Below are 21,168 nucleotides of genomic sequence, written 5' to 3'. Positions count from 1 at the left end.
ACTTCATTTAATTTGGAGTGTAACCAATTATCTTTGTAGGCATTTGGACAATGGTTCGGCGGATGTTGAAAAAAAAAGTTTGTGAAACTTGTTTTTAGTAGATCTGTTAAAGCTGAGTTAGAGTCAAAGCAGAATAGCTACATTACATTTGACAAATAAATCACTTCCATTAAACAAAAAATTTCGAGCTTGATCATATGGAACATATTATTTTCATACTACATTGGGGAATATAAAGGAATCTAATTAATGAGGTCTGATCTGCGTCATTGTTTAGCTAGTTCTTTCAGTTTTCTATTTAAAACTGTGAAGTTGACAGATCAAACAACACTAAAAGGAGAAGGAACTTTTCATGCTTATGATTTCAATTTGTAGTGGCGAAGACATGCATGAAGCATTTTAATATGTTCTCCCTCGCTCTGATTATTAATGGGCAACTAAGAGATTAAGATGAGAATATGGCTTTTATTTATAAGTAAAGGCAACTCTGCCGGTGGGAGCTTGCTTATATTACCGGTTTCAAGTTCGAATAAAAGAAGAAAGTCGTCGTGGTAAGTTGTCAACCAACATAAAACTTGTTAGTTCTCCAAACTTGTTTGAGATTGAGACGTAGTTGTTATTGTATTAAAAGTAAAGGCACGGAGTAACTTCATGATCATCTGAAGACAGATTTTTAAGACCAAGATCGCTAATCGCTGAAATATTTATGTAAAAAAAGAAAAGAATACTATATTCAGGGTATGTACTTTAATCATATTCCTTCCTTTTATCTGGGCCTGACTGTATTCAACTTGGAACACTCTTATTCACATGATTAATTCAATCATTAACGCCAATATGTCAATATAGTTCTAATGAATTATGGACATGCAGCTACTTAAACAAACCTTTACTTATTCAAAAAGATAAATTAATGCACTTTGTGAGTGTGTGCATCCAAATGCTTGGAAGGTGGCCAACTCAAAGCATAATGATTTCTCCACTTTAATAATAAGCCATGCAGTAGTAATTATATATTTTTCTATTTATTTGCGTCCTTATCTAACCTAATAAATATAATAATATATCGAATAACCACTCTCGGCTTTTAGTCTCTCTAGTTCCTTTTTGGCCAAAAACAGATAACAATATAAATAAAAAATAAAAGTTAAAAACTAATAAATAGATATATTGCATATAGATCTGAACAGGAATAACTAATACTAAGTAGTTGTAGTATTTGTTGTTTCCACATCTGAATGGGGGATATAGTGTATTAATCTTTTCTTGACTTTTACTTCGAAAATGGCAGAATTATTTGATCTGCTAGGACATGCAAATGACTAAAATTAATTTGCTCATAATAAATTAAAGTCAAACGGCTCTGACTTAATGCGTTAAGTTAAGATTGCCACAGTGACTGTCTCCATTAGAGGAAAGGTCAACTATTTAGAATGATCTAAACCACATGTTTCTGTCTTTTGAGTTTTGACTCAAACCAAAATTCATTTTAGGTAACTCTTAAAATGTCAGCCCATTTCTTTAAAAAAAGAAAAAAGAAATATTAATTGTCAGCTCATTGGGAACAAGCCATTTGCTAATCTTATCCGTAACTTGAATCAAAATAATTGATTTTGTAATCCTTTATAGTTTAATATTTTTTTATTATATAAGAGATCTTTATTTTTACATATAAGAGATCTAAAAGTAACACACAAGAGATCTGAAAAGGTCATTTTTTTCTATTCAAATTATAAATGGCCAGATCATTTTCTCCATAATTTGACATATTCAACCATATATATGTGGTCTCTTCGCGATGACAATTTAGTGGTAAAGACATCACTATTTGAATCACAATATTATGAGTTCAAATAAATAACTATATATATATAGTCAAATTACTCAAAAAATAAGTCATTTTGGGTTGTCACATTCCTTTTCTTATTTGATATATAAATTGCTTTTCTTGTACTTGGAGTATGAGACATGACATAAGTGTATCCTTAAAGGAACCAAGAGATAGTAAACTGAAACAAATCTACACTTCCACCAAAACATTTCAAAATCTAACACATGTACATTTTGATATCATATGGATTAGTTTACGAGAATTCTAAGACTACGAAATTAATTAAGACATTCTACCTAAAAATGTAAAAAGAATTAAGTATTAAACAAAAATAATGTCTTGACAGTTGCCACATAGAAAATAGTTGCACGTTACTAATTTTATTAAACGTAAGCTGGAGATTAACAATGTAGTTGTCATTAGCTTAATCACTTCTAGCTCTTTTAATAGTTAAATTTATCCTGATTAAAATTCAACGGTGCGTTAGTTCTATATATATGCCACGTTCAATTAGATGGTCAATTGGACAAGCTCGAAAGTGTCTTTTAATTTTAATTATTACTATATGTTTAACTTGATTACTGCAAGGGTTCATTATCATTCTGATCACTCATAGCACTTTTTCAATTTAAATTAACGTTTAATCAGTAATCTTAACAAGTGTCTTCCGGTTAATTAAATAACACAACAGTTAATCCCCATCACGTTTTCTCATGAATCCGTGAATATACATTCTACTCTTTTTCTCAATCCCACTTATTTTTTTTGTTTGTTTAGTCATCTGGTATTTAAAAAAAGAATTAACTTAAATAGTCGCTTTTTTAACTGCTTAAACTAAAACTAATAGACAAATATATAATAGTATATGTATAATATAATCTGTATTTTTTTCTTTCCTTTTTATAAGGTATTTCTAAATTAAAGAAATAATTATTTGTGTTCCATGCATAATAGTGAACGTTGAATTCTGTGACATGCAAAAGACCAACGTTGCTCATAATATAAGTCATATTTCTGAATTTATGTATTACGATGGCCACAATATTGATTGTCTCTAATTATTTGCCAATAGGGGAAAGGTCAACTATTTAGAATGATCTAAACCACATGTTTCTGTCTTTGACAAAGAACTAAAATCCATTTTAGGTGAGAGTTTATTGGAAATTCTATTTATTGTCAACTTTTTGGGGACAGACTATTGGCTCTGCTATATATTCCTGTCAATGTTTCTCAATCTTGTCTTGTTTCCAAGTTCCCAGTAATAGGGTTTTGGACGATATTTTATTATATTGAAAAAAAAGCATTTAAAGTTGAATTTTTTATTTTTTTTGAAAGTTAGTTATATTAACTGGTAAGTTGCTGCCATGTGACCAGGAGGTCACGGGTTCGAGCCGTCGAAACACCTTTTGCAGAAATAAGGTAAAACTGCATACAATAGACCTTTGTGGTCCGGCCCTTCCCCGGAACCCGCACATAGCGGGAGTTTAGTGCAATAGACTGTCCTTTTTTTTTAAAATAGTATATTAATTTACAATTTGCAACAAAAATATAATTTTATTTAAAATACTCTACAAATAAGTTTTTCAATATTTCATCTGTATTTCAAATGTTGGAGTTTTGTATTTATAAATATTAACAACCAAATTAATAAGAATTTCAACTTCTAAATACCTATTTTCAACTTAACTTCAAATATTATTACATTTTTTCAAATATCATCCGATTTATATCCAAACGCTTATCTAAATACTTTCCTCCGCCGCATCATAATTTTGGCAGAATACCATAGCACCATGACTCTGTAATTTCTTTACTAGGTATTTCTGTATTTAATTATTTATGAGTCGCCGTAAGTTTTTTAAACTGTTGATTATAGAATAATTTATTAATGTCGAATCAGTATCACAAACTGAAATCTGATGTTATAATCAGAGGAAACAGGAGCATGTGTTATGCGACTAATTAACATGTGGATAAGGTTAATCTTATAAATCTATAATTAACAATATCTCAATTATCAATTATAGTTCACCGGCCTATTCTTATAGGTGAGCAATAAAAATACCTGGTGATTATTTGTTTACGTACATTTGTCACGAAACCTAAGAATTTCAAGAAAACTTATGTTACATTTGTCACATATAAGTTTTTCAAAGAGTATATATCTTAAGATTTCGGTTGCAGTGTTAGATTCCTAAGTCCAAATTAATCTATATATAGTATTATATTATGGCTGCTGATTTATCAGTTGTCATGGATTTTAATTATTGCAAAGGCTAATTGGTCAATTACCAACCATATAGCTCTCAGTTTAGGGTCCAAAATTAGCTTAAAAAAATAAAAGATAAATTTAAATCGAAGTATTTCGGGTAATTATAAAATAATAGTCAAAATTATTAGAGGGGTAAACTTGAATAAATTTTGAGGTATTCTGACACGTGGGATTTACTATTAAGATTTCAACCTAGCTGGTTCATAGTCCATTAGTCTACACTTAGCTCCATTAAGTCAAATCGAAGAAAAATACGAGATAATTTGCTAACGTTAATTATATCAGCATCACTCTATATCAATGACCGAAAAATATAGTGAAGTGCACTTCAACACATAGTTGAATTTATATATGGTAAATTTAACACTTTAATTAGCAGCCGTGTTAATTAGTCGAGCCACTCACGTAGTAAATTGAAAGACTAGTTGATTGATACCTAGTTATTTATATGTGGAAAAACATGAAAGATCCCACGTACAAGTGGGTACAGAGAGAGGGAAAAACGTAAATGAATGTCTTTTTATTTTATTTTATTGGTTATATATGTATTTAGTGAGTATTGCAACTTGTCTTTGACTTGAAGCCTACAGCAAAGCCACACCGATAACATGTGAAGTACTGAAGTTCATGCAAGAAATAATAATTGGCAAATTTACTTTCCTCTTTAATTAGCCAGATCAATTAGAAAAATAAAACAAGTTTACTTGGGACCGAAAGAATTTTTAAAAAAAGTAGATTTTATATTTTTCTGATATCATGCTAATATGACCGTTTGAGCAAAAAAAAAATAGTTTTCTGAGCCTGATACACTCATAAGGGGTGCTAGCTTATTAGTCGGCCCATTAGGTCTAACCCTGAAGTCTATATAAACACCACTACAGAGAGAACGATTAGGTTTGGTTTTTGCATCATTAATTAGGGATAGCTAGGTTGTGAAAACAAAAAAGTGTCTATCCGCTGTGTGAGGATTACCAACGATCAGTAATTCGAGTCAGGTTGTTGCAGATGATTCGCTTACGCAAAAGAGAAACCTGTAAATATCCTTTAGTAGCAATATTACATTTACAATATATATGGTTTAAGTATTCATAAACAAGAAAACGGTTAAAAGGAATAAGAAATCTAGCAGCTAGGACAATGTTTCATATATTTCAATGATTTTTTCTTCTCTTTCTGTACAGAGTGCAAACTAACCTTTTCAGGAAAGAACAAAAATTATACAATCATATTCTAAAAGGGCCCATATAGTTTTAGGGAAAATCAGGTTTTAACGACAAACAAATTCTGTAGCTAAACAGAAAAATCCGATTAGCGACGGATTATCAAAATATTCTGCTAGCTACGAGCATTTTAGCGACAGATTAGCAACAACGTTTCGTAGCTAATTTCAGTTTTTTTTTTTTTTTTTTTTTTTTTTTTGTAGTGGTGGTGGTCTCATTGTTGTTTCGAAATCAAGTTGAGATTAAGCTACAAAAGAAAGGACATATATTGTACTTGAGCCTTCATTTTCTATACTTTTTTTGTAATATTGTGAGAAATGATTATGGCTCTTCCATCTAATCATTCTGAGAACGATGATTGCAATCTGCAAAACTATGATCAATGGAATAGTTTGTTATGCTTTCTGCGATTTGAAGTAGTTGGACTAGTTATTAAAAGTAGTACTCCTTTCAGTGCTAGAGTCGTGATTTTTACTAAGGCATGCCAAAATATTACGAAGAAATCAAGGAGAACCAACATATGTAATAATATGTCATTATAATTTTTAACCTGGCTACACAGTGTTTTTCGGACAAATGGGATAAGATGGCTCGGCCATTGACTCCCTCTATTTTAATTCATGTAATGTAATTTGACTCGTATGAAGTTTGAGAAAAAAAAAAAAACTTTTAAATTTGTGATCTTAATATGGAGGCTATAAAAAAAATTCATTAAATTATACATCACATAAATAGAAACCGAGGAAGTATATGGGTGAAAGTGGATGCGATAATTGCACTTCTATCCAGACTATTCCAAGTTTTTAATTTGCCGCTAAACGTGGTATGTTTTGTATATAATACCACTCCTTTAATTTTTCCATGAAGAGAATAATTAAATGGTGGCCCTTTTTATTTTATTTTATCTGTCAAATTAAGAAATAAAACATTTATCCAACTCTGTTTCTAAATTATCTTTACATTGAAAAATTAGAAATATCTGTTCTTTTACTCATTTTGTATTTAAAACTTTGTTGTCTTTTTCATACGGTGAATATAATCTCAACTCTCAAGTCTAGTCTCACTCCAAAACTTAGTTAAAAGTTTAAACATAATGTATTAAAGCTCAAGGATTTAGCGAGACTCGACTAGATTGATCCTCATCAGATGATGGAGGTAAGATTTTATGTCCTTCCCCGTGTCAAAAACGCCTCACCACCACGAGAAGTGAATGCCTATTAATTATACAAATTATGAAAGTTTCTTAAAGTTTTTGGTAGTGTTGTGAAAGCTTTGTTAGAGCCAAAGCATTAGAAAATAAATCACTTGCACTAGATTTTAGTTGTGCATTCTGTAGTTACATAATAAAAATACTGAAGTTTGATCACATGAAACATGTTTTCATACCCCACTACAAATAAAAGGAATTTAGCAAATTAAATGTGCTATGAGTGTCATGGCTTAGCTAATTCTTGCAATTTTCTGCTTCAAAGTAAACCGTTAATTTTTTTTTTAAAAAAAAAAATTAAAAATCGAAATCGTGAAGCTGACACATCATATACTTGAATAAAAGGAGAGGAAACTTTGTTAGGACCGAAAAAATCAGGTGTCATGCGGAATCTAGCAAAGAAAACCTTGAACGACGATAAGTCCGACAACAAAAGAGAAATATACCAAAAGAGACACAAATATTTAACATAGTTCGGTCAACAGACCTATATCCATAGCGGAGATGAACAATCCACTATATGAAGGGTGTACAAAATATCGAGAGAACAACCTCACAAAAAGGCAAACACAAGTGACACGCTAACACTTGTCCCGTAAAGTTCTTCTCTTAAACACGACTCTCAAACCCCATATGGCTATATTGTGGAAAAATAAAATTTAATTTAATTATGAATGTGCAACTCATAGTTAAGAGATGAAAGTATATATGGCTTTTCAGGTGGATATTCTTCCAATTGAAAGAGTACTCTCCCTTTCTCATTATGATGAATATTCCTTTTCATTGGGGCATAATTATACTTAATGTCGTAGTAGTAACTCCACTTCCAACCAAGAGGTTGTGAGTTCGAGTCTCCCCAAGAGCAAGGTGGGATGTTCTTGGAGGGAAGAATGCCGGGGTCCTATTTGGAAACAGCCTCTCTACCCCAGAGTAGGGGTAAGGTCTGCGTACACACTACCCTCCCCAGACCCCACTAAATGAGATTATACTGGGTTGTTATTGTTGTTGTCGTAGTAGTAACTCATTTTCCAAATAATTAGGTCACATGTACTTCATCATTAAATCAAGTACAGCTCTAATAATTGATGGACATGCACAACTTAAAATGAGTTTCGTATCCACTATGTATAATAAATAATAATTTTGATCTTATATATATAACATAGTTTTTCAGCACAAGGGGTTCGGATGAACCCTGTTACATCCCATGGCTCCGCCCGCTCCTACACTTAGCCAAATTATGAAAAGTGATCTTGACTTAGAGCTTGTTTGACCGAGTTGTCAAAAATTACTTAGTTTAAAAATTACTTTTCGAAAAAGTAATTTTGGAAAGTAACAATTTTTGTTTGGCCATTTCATTTGAGATATGCTTTTTGCAGTATTTGATAAGCAAATTATGCTTGACCGATTTTTCTAAAAGTACTTTTGAATGCCAAATTAGGAAAAATCTAGAATTTATAGTTTCTTCACAAAAGTAGAATAATTGCTTTTCCTGCTGCTCAAAAATACTTTTTCGTGTTGGCCAAACACGTCTAATTTTAAAAAAGTATTTTTTTGGACAAAAAAAATTATCTTTGACCTCCCAAAAGCTTGGCCAAACATATTATTAATTAAGTTCTCAGGGGATCTGGACTTTATAATCCCAAGCACTGAAGATCTAATTATAGCTGTGACTGTAAATTTTGAATTACAGTTTATTATGCCAAGTTTATATATACACAAATTGAATCAGAGACAGAGTTTTAAATTTAGGAAAATTTTTCTTTGAACTCATAGCCCGTCTAGTTATTTTATTAAAGGTAAAGTTTAAAAATTAGGAAAATTTGTCATGACTAATTCATAGCTCGTTTGAGTTACTGCATAGGTAACTAAATATTTATACATATTTAATCAATATTCAATACAAATATAAGATATAAGCAAAAATTATTGAGTTTGTCTGAACTTTTATATAATATATAGCACCTGTCCCGTATATAAGAAAATTATTTTTATCTTATTTACACAATATAATTTTTTAATGAATAGGATTCTTTGAATTCCTTCCGCAGCCGCCACCGTATCGAGGCTTCACGCTCTTCCTCTCACTCTTAAGACGGTAGCATTTGGGAATCAATACAACCCTAAAAGGAGCATATTAATAAGTGCAATAAGATTAACATGCCAAATTCTTGGCACCTTGTGTTTTTTGGTACAGTTTATATATTAAACAATTAACCATATTTTCTTTTTTATTATTTTAGCCGAAAAATAAATTTGTAAATTGCTTGGCCATGTCATGTGAGCACATGGTTAGAGCATGCAATTAATGGTTAGTTTGGCACAAGTGGATGTTTCTAAATGGGATTTTATTATTCTTTGTGAAAGCTTAGCGAGTGACCACTTCTATCTTAATGGCTATTTGGAAAACATTTGTGCTACATGATTAATGTTTAACAATTAATTTCTTTTCTGTACTAATCTTAAATCAACAAGCTCGAAGTTGCATGATGTTAATTTTTTTTAAAAAAAGATCTATTATTGAGGGTTTAATCTCTGGCAAAAAGATTTTAAACAGTAATGCATGAATTAATAATATAAAAATTAGTAATATAAGAATTACTTATATGATGATTAGTAATGAACGGATTACTTATGCAGTAATTAATATGCAATGATTATTACGCAATAACTAATAATAAAGTTATTATTGTTCTCAAAGAACTACTTATTTTAAGGGTATTTTTATCTCTTAAAAAATAGTTTAATCCCCGCATTGATATATATATACACACATAAAACTTGTCGAATATTTTATATTGTATACGGTTAAAATCAGGCTCACCTTATTTTACTGATTTATCGAGGTTAGTGTGAAGGATCGAAGATAGATCCCGTAATAGATCGGACCAAGACACGAGGACAAGGTATCGAGTTCGAGAATCGAGGTACCTGTCAAGATCGAGGCCAGTAGTGATTGAGACCAAATGAGACTCGAAGATAGCATAATAACATAAAGGCGAGATATCCGTGACTGGTCGAAGATCATGGCAGAAATCTCAGAACGGATCAAATCAAGGACGGTTAATTAGCTAATCATGGGATTTTCTTCTGTAATTAGAGTTATATCATAATTAGGATTCCTTTACTATATAAAGAGGAGTTACAATCATTTGTAAAGGACTGAGATTCGGACATATCAAAGCAATAAAACACTCTCTCTTTAATTTATATTCTTGTTCATTAGCTTGCTTATATTTTTAATCGTTCTTACACCAATCAGTTCGAGGGTATTCAATAATTTCTATTACTAATCTTCATATTCATCAATTGATATCAGGTGAAATCGTATATCCTTAAAACCACATTATAAGTTTAATTGTTATCCAATTTTTAAAGGTAAATACATATACAAAGAAAACTTTTAGTATAGTGTTTTTTGAATCCCTAATTATTTTCTTGGATCTGCTACTAATTATGTTAATGTAGTTTTAGCTTAATTTCTACCGTCACTTTCATGCTTTGACTTTCAAGCACAAACTTCAACTTAAGGAACGTGGAATGTTTTGCTTCAAAAAGTGGGAAATGATAATAATCAAACTCCATGATAAGACTTGTTAGCATTAAATCAAGGAGTATAGGGTAGACAAATCTGTCCTATATCTAATAAATTCCCTTAAATAACTAATAATCACCTAGTACCGTCAAATCACTACAAAATGGGTGGCTCAACTAACTGAGATTGCTAGAGAATTAATTGTAAAAACAAGTCAGTGGCAAACATAGAATAGGGCAGATAAATTAAAACATTAAAATCAATGAGTTAGTATTACAATCTCATGAGTAAATTAAAGTCTAGCAATAAGAATAAAAAAAGTCATAATTCATTGACATAAGCTAGAGTGCATGTAACATCACCTCTGAAAACAATAAATCTAGTGTAATCGAGTCTAGGAACGATAATTTCTATGTGGACTTTACTCCAACTTTGAAGAAATAGAAAAACTATTTCTGATAGACCCTCGACTTAAAGTGCATATCTCACATCAACATATATGAAGTTAACAATGATATTAAGTTACTTTAACCATGACGAAAAATCAAGTAAGAATGTTAAAGAGACAAAGGACGTGGATCACCCCGTTGAAGATCTTTGGAAAAATGATATTATACGGCCGTTTTCAAAATAACAGCTGAACCATATATATTTTTTGTGTAAATATACATTTTTATATGTTATATGTCAAAAATATACAAATTTTATAAACTTTTGCGGTTACCGAATATAAATAGTTTAGACCACGAGTTAAAAAGTGATCTTTGCCCCCAATCTTTTGTATTCATCTTTTTTGGGCTTTTAACATATTTGGCCGTTGGTGAAACAAATCTTTATCTTTTTTTTTTGGCTTATAAATATTTTTTTCTTATATTTCAGGAAGAGTACATCAGAAATTATAATTATTCCTCCTCTTTTCAACTTCAGCCAATTCTTTTAATAGGATAATTGTACGTATATAGTACCTTACTTTTTAGAAAATTTGCACCCCCTCATTCTTTATCAATTGTAAAAGAATGCAGAAGTCAATGTGCAATTCAACAGGCAATCATATACATATACATAACCAATTATCCTTTGTAACGATTAAAACTCATGATATTTGTCAAGTACTTAACAATATAATGGTAGTATATTATATAATTAATTATCTTGGACCGCCACAAAAAATCCCAAGTTGCACCCTATCTCTTAATTAAAAATTTAATGTGGTTAGGGGTGTACGTGGACCGAGTTAGTTCGATTTTTATCAAAACCAAACCAAACAAACTATATCGGTTTGGATTGGTTCTGTTTTATCGGGTTTTTCGAATTTTTCTGTTTTTTTGTTACTTAAATATTATTTCAATCTTACTTTGTTAAATTTTTTATAAATATATATATATATATATATGTGTAGTAAAAATATAAAAAATTAACAAACATATTATCTATTAAAATATTCTTATGGGAGAATTTTCTTAGTAACACATAATAGTTATTTTTTTTAGCAGTCTGACAATAATTTTTCGTTGATGTACATATTCAAGGTTAACCGAATTTAGTAATTAAACATAAAAATCAATATGATACCTAAATATAATAAACATTTCACATTCGAAAAAGATATGTGAATTTAATAGATCTTAACATATGATATGAATATGGAAGAACAAAAAGATTGACACATTTCAGTAACACTTGTGTATACGGTCAACATCATGTACCTCCGATTTAAGGCTCGACGGTCCGTTCTAAGCCCAAGTCCGGGGGAGGTCGAGTTCGATACCAGTGGACCATGCTTGAGCTCGAAGACAGAGTGCAATGCTCTGGAATGGAAGTTCGAAGAATACCGGGGCCAAGTATGCTCGACCCCGAAATAGTACCGTTATGAATTTGTACGAGAATGAGCTAGATTCCTGCCACGTCCTTAAAGTCATGGCGCAAATCACAGGATAGGATTGTACGATTCCGTACTAGGCGGTTAGATAGCTGTACCAAGAATATTCCTTACTGTAAATAGAAATATTCCTTATTTAGGGTTCCCCTATTATATAAAGGGGATCTCAATCATTTGTAACATCATTTAATCATTAAGCATAGAATATACTCTTTACTTTTTGCCTACTGTTCATCAGAATTGTCCTTTAGCCTCATTGTTCTTGCTTTGCTTTTATACTTAATTGTTCTCACTGCCTTAAGCCACTCGAGGTCACTAAGCTCGAGGTCACTACTGCTAAGTAACATTGTTTGATTCACTTATATCTTTCATTTTTACTTCACATTTCTTGATCATTAATTGGTATTGAACTAAATCACATATCTTTAAAACCACTGATCAAATTTAATTGTTACTCATATTTTCGAGGTAAACAGTTTGGCGCCCACCGTGGGGATAAAGATAACAATGATTATTTCTTTACTAATTTTCATTACACACGTTGCTTTTACACTTTTTCTTGTCAAAATTTTTTGATTCTCAGACTGAAACATGTCTAGCTCACAAAACGTACTCATTCAAGACAATGAAGGTCTTGAAAAAATAGCAACACAGGAGTCGGTGTACCACCGATAAACCTAGGGGAAGTGCCAAATATGGAACCTGTTGATGTTAGTTCACACATTGCTTTAAATGCAGATCTAGGCACGGATCCAGAAGGAGATATATGCAGGGAAGCCTGGCCCGACGGCCGAAGGACACCAAAAATGGAAGAAGGGGGAGTCAGTCTCCCAGTGATATTCGAGATGCTGCAAGCTCAGCAAATCGCCATCGCTCAACTTCAGATTCAGAATAGAACTCCAAACATAGCTGAACCAGTAAATACTCGGCGTACTGAACCTGCACTAGTAAATACTCGAGGACTGACCCCACGATTATGAGAATGCTCGAGGAACTAACTAAGAGGGTCGAGTCTAGAGAAAAGAAAATTGAAGACAATGATAAGAAGGTAGAAACTTATAACTCCTGGGTAGACTAGATACCGGGGGCACCTCCAGTTTTGAAAGGTCTAGACGCCAAAAAGTTCATAGAAAAAACATTCCCCCCGAGCGCGGCTTCAATGCCCATTCCCAACAAGTTTTGCATGCCCGATATACCCAAATATAACGGGACAAACGACCCTAACGAGCATATAACTTCATACACTTGTGGGATCTAAGCAAATGACTTGAATGACGATGAAATCGAGTCAGTTTTGTTGAATTTTTTGGGGAAACACTATCAAAGGGAGCCATGATTCGGTATCACAACTTAGCTCCTAAATCTATTGATTCATTTGCTATGGTAGCAGATACCTTCGTAAAAGCACACGCCGGGGCCATAAAGGTAACCACAAGAAAATCGGACGTCTTCAAGATAAAGCAAAGGAACGATGAGGTGCTAAGGGAGTTCGTGTCCCAGTTTCAGATGGAATGAATGGAATTACCACCGGTCTCCGATGACTGGGAAGTACAGGCCTTTATGCAGGGTCTGAATGAAAGGAGCTCGGTCGCGTCTCGACAGTTGAAGCAGAACTTGATGGAATATCCAGTTATGACATGGTCAGATGTGCACAATCGTTATCAGTCAAAGATTAGGGTCGAGGACAACCAGTTGGGAGCCTCCTCGGGTACAATCATCCTAACAAGTTTGCAGCGAAGCCCCCGAGGGACACCGATCGGGAGTAGAGATTCAACAAAGAACAATATTTGCAATATGTCGATCGAAGGAACAGCGACTCGAACAGCAACACTCCTCGGAGCGATCATCGATGGAAGTCAAAGTTCTCGGGGACTCAAGAATAAAAGTGGGTTTGATAAGCACACCGGCCCGCCCGAGGCCCCTCGGTTATCAGAATACAACTTTAGCATAGATGCATCAGGATTGTCTTGGTTATTAGAAGAATCAAAGACACCAAGTGGCCCAGACCAATACACTCTGATCCTTCTCAAAGGAACCTGAATTTGATGTGCAAGTATCATGGAACACATGGTCATCGAACAGAAGATTGCAGACAGCTAAGGGAAAAAGTGGCTCGTTTATTCAACGAGGGCCAACTTCGAGAATTCCTAAGTGATCGTGCTAAAAATCACCTACGAGAGAAATGCGAGGAAAAATGAACAAGAAGAACCACAACATGTAATCCATATGATCATTGGCGGAGTTGATGTCCCTCAATGACATGTGTTCAAGCGCACCAAGGTATCAATCACCAAGGAAAAACGGACTCAGAGTTATGTGCCTGAGGACGTCTTATCATTCTGTGACGAAGAAGTAGAAGGCATATCTCAGCCTCACAACGACGCCCTAGTAATCTCTATCCTTTTGAATAAAATTCAAATTAAATGTGTTTTAGTGGATCCAGGTAGCTCAGCAAACATAATTAGATCGAGGGTCATGGAACAACTCGGCCTACAAGATTAGATTATACCTGCGCCCCGGATCTTGAATGGCTTCAACATGGCAAGCGAAACAACAAAGGGAGAGATTATCTTGCCAATAAACATAGCGGGGACCATACAAGATATGAAGTTCCATATCATCAAAGGTGATATGACATATAGCGCACTCCTCGGGAGACCATGGATACACAATATGAGGGCATTTCCTTCAACTCTTCACTAAATGATGAAGTTCCCAATAGAGGAAGGAGTGAAAATAGTCTACAGAAAGCAACATGCCTCAAAAGAAATGTTCACGATCGAGGAGGTGGTACCGATACTAGAGCCTTCGACCTCGGAGAAATCGAGCATCGGAGGTAAATAGGAGGCCAAATAGCAATTACCGCCTCCAGCCTCGACATAATCGAAGCAACAGGTAATCTAAGACGAAGATGAGGATTTCCTTACTCCCCGAACCCTCGTCGTTCCCGAAGAATATGATGCTACCGAATCAACTATCGAGGATCTGGAGCAGGACATTTTGATTGAATACATGACCGAGAAAAATGTATACCTAGGAACGGGATTGACTGAACTCAGAAAAAAACTCATTCAATTTCTTATTGATAATATGGATTGCTTTGCTTGGTCCCATTTAGATATGACAGAGATTCCATGGGAGATCACGACGCATCGGCTAAGCACCGATCCTAGGTTCAAAGCGGTAAAGCAAAAAAGGAGGCCTCAGTCCGAAGTAAAACATGCTTTCATAAAGGACGAGGTAACCAAACTCCTTAAAATAGGATCTATTTGGGAGGTAAAGTACCCCGAGTTGCTAGCCAACGTAGTTGTAGTTCCTAAAAAGGGAACAAACTTAGAATGTGCGTAGATTATAAGGACTTGAACAAAGCATGTCCGAAAGATTCTTTTCCACTGCCCCACATCGATCGTATGATCGATGCCATGGCCGACCATGAGATCCTAACTTTTCTCGACGCCTACTCCGGGTATAATCAGATTCAGATGAACCCGGAGGGCCAGGAAAAGACTTTATTTATTACAAAATTTGGGACTTATTGTTATAATGTAATGACCTTCGGGCTAAAAAATGCAGGAGCCACATACCAACACCTAGTTAACAAAATGTTTGAAGAACAAATAGGTAAAATAATGGAAGTTTACATTGATGAGATATTGGTTAAGTCCCTACGCAGAGGACCATTTGACTCATTTGCAGGAAACATTCAAAATCTTGAGAAAATACAACATGAAGCTCAACCCGAAGAAATGTTCCTTCAAATTCGGCTCGGGTAAGTTCCTCGATTTCATGGTGTCGAATAGGGGCATTGAAATTAACCCCGATAAAATCAAGGCCATCAAGGACATCACAGTCGTGGATAGTGTGAAGGACATGCAAAGGTTAACAGGTCGAATAGCTGTTCTAGGTCGATTCATTTCGAGGTCATCATATCAGAGTCACTAGTTCTTTTCCTTTCTCAAAAGAAAAAGGATTTCGCATGGACCCCGGAATGTCAACAAACCTTAGAAGAATTAAAGTGATATCTATCGAGCCCACATTTGCTTCACACCCACAAGGTAGATGAAAAACTTTATCTATACTTGGTAGTGTCCGAGATAGCAGTAAATAGGGTACTAGTTAGAGAAGAGCAAGGTACGTAATTTCCTATTTATTATGTAAGTCGAACTCTAGGAGATGCTAAAACTAGGTACCCTCACTTAGAAAAATTAGCACTTGCATTGATAAACGCATCTCGAAAGTTAAAACCATATTTTCAATGTCATCCTATATGTGTACTAACCACCTACCCCCTTCGAATGTTTTGCATAAGCCCGAGCTATCGGGACTATTGGCCTAATTGGCCATCGAACTTAGCGGGTACGATATCAAATATCAACCCCGAATGGCCATCAAGTCTCAAATCCTAGCGGACTTTGTGGCCGATTTTATGTCGACCCTTGTACCCAAAGTGAAGAAATAACTCCTGCTAAGCTCGAGTACAACATCGGGGGTATGATCCTGTTCATGGATAGCGCCTCGAATGTGAAGGGGTTCGGGATCGGCATTATTTTAAAACCGCCCACGGGTGATACCATTAGGCAATCTATCAAAACTCCTAGATTAACTAACAATGAGGCTGAGTATGAGGCCATGATTGCAGGTCTCGAGCTAGCCAAAATCTTGGGAGAAGAAGTCATCGAGGCCAAGTGTGATTCTCTGTTGGTGGTAAATGAGGTAAATAAGAGGTTTCGAGGTTCGAGATGATAGAATGCAGCGGTACCTGGATAAGCTACAGGTAACTTTGCACCGCTTCACGGAGTGGACTCTGGATCACGTACCTCGAGAAAAAAATAGCGAGGTTGATGCACTTGCTAATCTAGGATCTTCGATCGAAGAAGATGACATCGTCTCGGGGACTATCGTCCAACTATCAAATTCTGTGGTTGAAGAGGGCCATGCCAAGATAAATTCAACAAGTTTAATATGGGACTTGAGAAATAAGTATATCGACTATTTGAAGAATGAAAAACTCCCATCGAACCACAAAGAATCGAGGGCCCTACTAGCCAAGGCTGCTAGGTTTGCATTAGATAAAGATGAAACATTGTATCGAAAAAATTCGATGGACCATTGGCGGTATGCTTGGGGCCAAGGGACACCGATTATGTTCTACGAGAAATCCACGAAGGCACTTGCGGGAACCATTCTGGTGCCGAATCTTTGGTCCGCAAAATTATCAGAGCATGATACTATTGGGATAACATGGAAAAAGATACTAAGGAATTTGTCAAAAAAATGCGATAAGTGTCAACGATTTACACCGATGATCCATCAGTCCGAAAAACAACTCCATTCAGTCTTATCCCCATGGCCTTTCATGAAATGGGGAATAGATATAGTCGGACCTCTACCAACGGCCCCAGGTAAAGCTAAATTCATTTTGTTTATGACTGATTATTTTTCTCAGTGGGTGGAAGCATAGGCCTTTGAGAAGGTCCGAGAAAAAGAAGTTATTGACTTTATCTGGGACCACATCATATGTTAATTCGGGATACCCGTCGAGATTGTATGTGACAATGGAAAGTAATTCATCGGCGACAAGGTAACAGAGTTCCTCGAAGCACATAAAATAAAGAGAATTTTGTCGACAACATACTACCCAATCGGAAACGGATAGGCCGAGTCAACAAATAAGACTATCATTCAAAACTTGAAGAAAAGACTGGACGACGCAAAAGGGAAATGGAGAGAAGTTTTACCCGAGGTCCTTTGGGCATATCGGACGACATCGAAGTCTAGCACAGGGGCCACCCCGTTTTCTCTAGTATATGGCTCTGAGGCACTCATCCCTATCGAGGTTGGAGAACCCAGTGCCAGGTTTAGACATGCATCAGAGAAGTCAAATCATGAGGCCATGAATTCTAGCCTCGAGTTATTAGATGAAAAGCGATAAGCAATGCTTGTTCGGATGGCCTCGCAAAAGCAATGGATCGAAATATACTACAATAAAGAACCAACCTTCGACATTTTGGAATCAAGGACTTAGTTCTATGAAAAATATCCCTCACACTCGCGACCCAAATGAAGGGAAACCAGGCCTGAATCGGGAAGGACCGTACCGAGTCATCGGAGTCGTCGGTAAAGGATCTTACAAAATTAGCACGATGGAAGGTGAAGAACTGCCAAACAATTGGAACATATCATTGCTCAAACGATACTACTGCTAAGGTATGACTTTATTTTTTTGTACATTTGAGTTTAAAACTAACTTGTTACAGATTTTCGGTCGAAGCTATCGAAGGCACGCGATCTCGAAGACACCCTTTTTATACGAAGGCCTTAGGTTTTAAAGCATGTGTTGCACTCTTGTTCCCTTAGATCAGATTTTGCCCCAAATGGGTTTTACCGACAAGGTTTTTAATGAGGCAACAACTATGTGCTACCATAGGAGAACTCAACAGTATCCAAGGATTTTTTTTAATCAACCTCGAATACTGGGGGGCATCACCCTCGGAGGTTATATTTTCAAGGATAATACTTCATGCCTAAGAGGGCCTCGATAGGAAAACTTTATAATGGGCCAAACGGTCAGATGAACCGTGTCCATTTAGAATAGTCGAGCCCCGACGGCAAAGCATGTATGCATGTATCGATTATTTGAATAAGGGTTCTATTAATATCAAAAACACCTTGTGTCTCAAAGAAGTCTACTATTATATGAGCTCTACACTTATAATCCTACGGGAAACGGCTCAAGAGCCAAAGCATAAAAGCACCCCCGAATACTCGGGGACTGTCATCGACAGTCAGTATATCCGAGTCATCAAAAACTTGGACTCATAAGACCTCAAAGAGGCACCCCTTCTAAACAAAGACCAAGGCCAATATACTCGGGGACTAACCTTTTCGAACAAATTTGGAAAGTTATCGGGAAACAAGTCCAAGTGACAAACCCGAAGGCTATGGCCAAACTAAAGGCTATGGCCAAAATAATGCGGTTTAGAAACGTCCGACTTCCACTATAAATTAAAGGCCTTCAAACATCAAAAATCCGGTTAAATCAGGCTACCCTCGGCAAAAGCAAAATATAAAGGGCTTCGATAAATTCAGCCCCCCGAAAAATCTAAGGGCTTCGATAAATTCAGCCCTCGAATAATCCAAAGGCTTCGATAACATCAGCTTTCGGAAAAACGTCAAGAGGTGTTCGATTATGTTTACACAAACAAATTACTAATAAGGTTCTGATACATCGAACCTTCAAAAATTTCAACGGGTACAAAAACACATGCTAAGGCATAACTAAAATTTCACCAAGTCTTTTAGCCTAAAGAGGGAAATATTATAGCCATTTTAAAGGCCAAAACGGCCCAACTTAAAGATCCTAAGGGCCGATATATAAGAGCCTAAGGGCCAACTTAAAAAAGCCTAAGGGCCAAAACATATAGAGGTCGAGATCCCGTTCTCACTCAACTCAGATTCGAGAATTTTGACGTCCTGAGCTCACATCAAATTGGTTTAAATTTAGCTCAAGGATTAACAAACCCCTAATGGGGTATTATATCGATCAAATAAAAACCTAAGGGTTTATTACGCTCTGAGTCTGAACCAATACTCGAGCTGATTTCCACAAATGAGAACAAAATAAAATTCAACACAAGTCAAGGATAGAAAAAAATACTATATATTCATAAGGAAAGTTTTACAAAACATATTTACAATGCCTGCAAGGGGCCCTTGCATAGAAAAGAAAAGAGAACCTAATCTATTTTTGGGTTCATATCCTCGGGAGTGTCGTCCTCGGGAGCTGCATCTTTGGCAGCTCTATCTTCGGGAGCCTCCTCTCCCTAGATAACATCTTCTTCACCTTCCCCATCCCCAGATCCACTCGCTACACCCTCATCATCGGAAAAGACGAGAAACCTGGCTTCGATTTCTCGCGTTTTTGCCTCGGCTATGTCCTCGGCAAGGTCAAACCCTCTGGCTTGGATTTCTTCGAGAGTCTCCCTCCGGGCCTGGCACTTGGACAAATCATTGCTACGCTTTTATCAGTCAGAGGCCTTCCTCAACTCACCTTGAACGGCCGCGACATCCCTTAAGTATATGGCAATGGATTTATCAGCCGCAACCTTTGTCTTCTCAGCTTCAGCCTTAGCCTGTACAGCTTCAGCCCGGGCTCTAGCTAGCTCTACCTCCAACTCCTCAATTTTCTTGGACTGATCCAGACCCTTCGCTTTAATGCCTTAGAGTTGAGTTTCTGCCAAGGCCAGTTGGGCTGTGGTGGCTTCCTTATTGGCAGCAAGCTGATCCATATTCTCCTTCCATCGATGACAATTAGTTTTGACTTGATCAACCTCGCCTCGGAGCTGCCAATCATATCCAGATTTTGCTGCAGCTGAGATATCGAAGTGTTAGCCTCTAAAGTAGGGCCAAGAAGGTTGTACTCTATTAAAATCACAGTTACCTGCTCATCTAGCTCGGACTCGTTTTTCCGAGCTTTGTCCAATTCGGCCCGGAGATCTTTAAGCTCCTCTTCCTTTTTGCTACAAAGGAGCCTCAGGGCCTTCTCTTCATCTGAAACTCTCCTAAGCTCGGCCTCACATTGGCTCAGCTCAGCTCTAAACTAGACGATGGCCTATACAGGAAATGAAGATATATCAGTCAAAGAAAAGGAGGAAAGAGAAAATTACAATAACAAAAGTAAGTATTTACCCGAGATAGGAGATATTGAGCCTCTTCTAAGATGGTGGATGCGTCGTTAAGGTCAGTGGAATCCTCAACCCCAGCAAAGCAACCCTGAAAGGGATCTTCCTCGAGGACTTTGCTCGGATCGGGCATATGCAGAGTGTTAGCTTCTTCGATTTCCCCATCAGAATAAGTTGGAAAAGGAAGGGAATGACCCGTTGTCGCGGCCCCGAGCTCTTCACTCGGGGCGTTCTCATTGGCTTCGGGGGTCTCCGCATTTTCCCCTTCAGGTATATTTGTTGGAGGAGGAGGAACGATCTCAACCTCCACGGGGGCCTTGCCCGCATTTTTTTGAGATTCCCTCACCACGGGATGAGGTTTCTAGTTCGGAAGGCTTGGCAGCCTCGATTGGTTTCCTGGTTCGAGGTACCAACGCCGACTCTTCGCCATTATTTTCTTCATCCGGGGAATCATGGGCCGAATCTGCGCCCGCATGAGCAATTCTTTTCCGCAGCCTTCGAGCAGGGGTCTTCTTGTCTTGAGGGTCTTCAGGCTTCGCAACC

General features: G+C 36.1%; 1 protein-coding gene across 1 annotated transcript; it reads right to left on the bottom strand.

The window, feature by feature from the left end:
• Window positions 1–19,968: 19,968 nt before the first annotated feature.
• Window positions 19,969–20,758, bottom strand: LOC138873985 (uncharacterized). The gene is made up of 3 exons (XM_070152483.1): window positions 20,633–20,758; window positions 20,385–20,543; window positions 19,969–20,136 (listed from the first exon to the last, which is right to left on the bottom strand). The coding sequence occupies exons 1-3, from the start codon at window positions 20,756–20,758 to the stop codon at window positions 19,969–19,971; spliced, it is 453 nt and encodes a 150-aa protein (XP_070008584.1).
• Window positions 20,759–21,168: the final 410 nt, after the last annotated feature.

Source organism: Nicotiana sylvestris, chromosome 7, assembly GCF_000393655.2.
Source record: "Nicotiana sylvestris chromosome 7, ASM39365v2, whole genome shotgun sequence".
Lineage (NCBI taxonomy): Eukaryota > Viridiplantae > Streptophyta > Magnoliopsida > Solanales > Solanaceae > Nicotiana > Nicotiana sylvestris.
The sequence above is the reverse complement of the archived record's forward strand: the minus strand, read 5'-3'. Positions and strand labels throughout refer to the sequence as shown.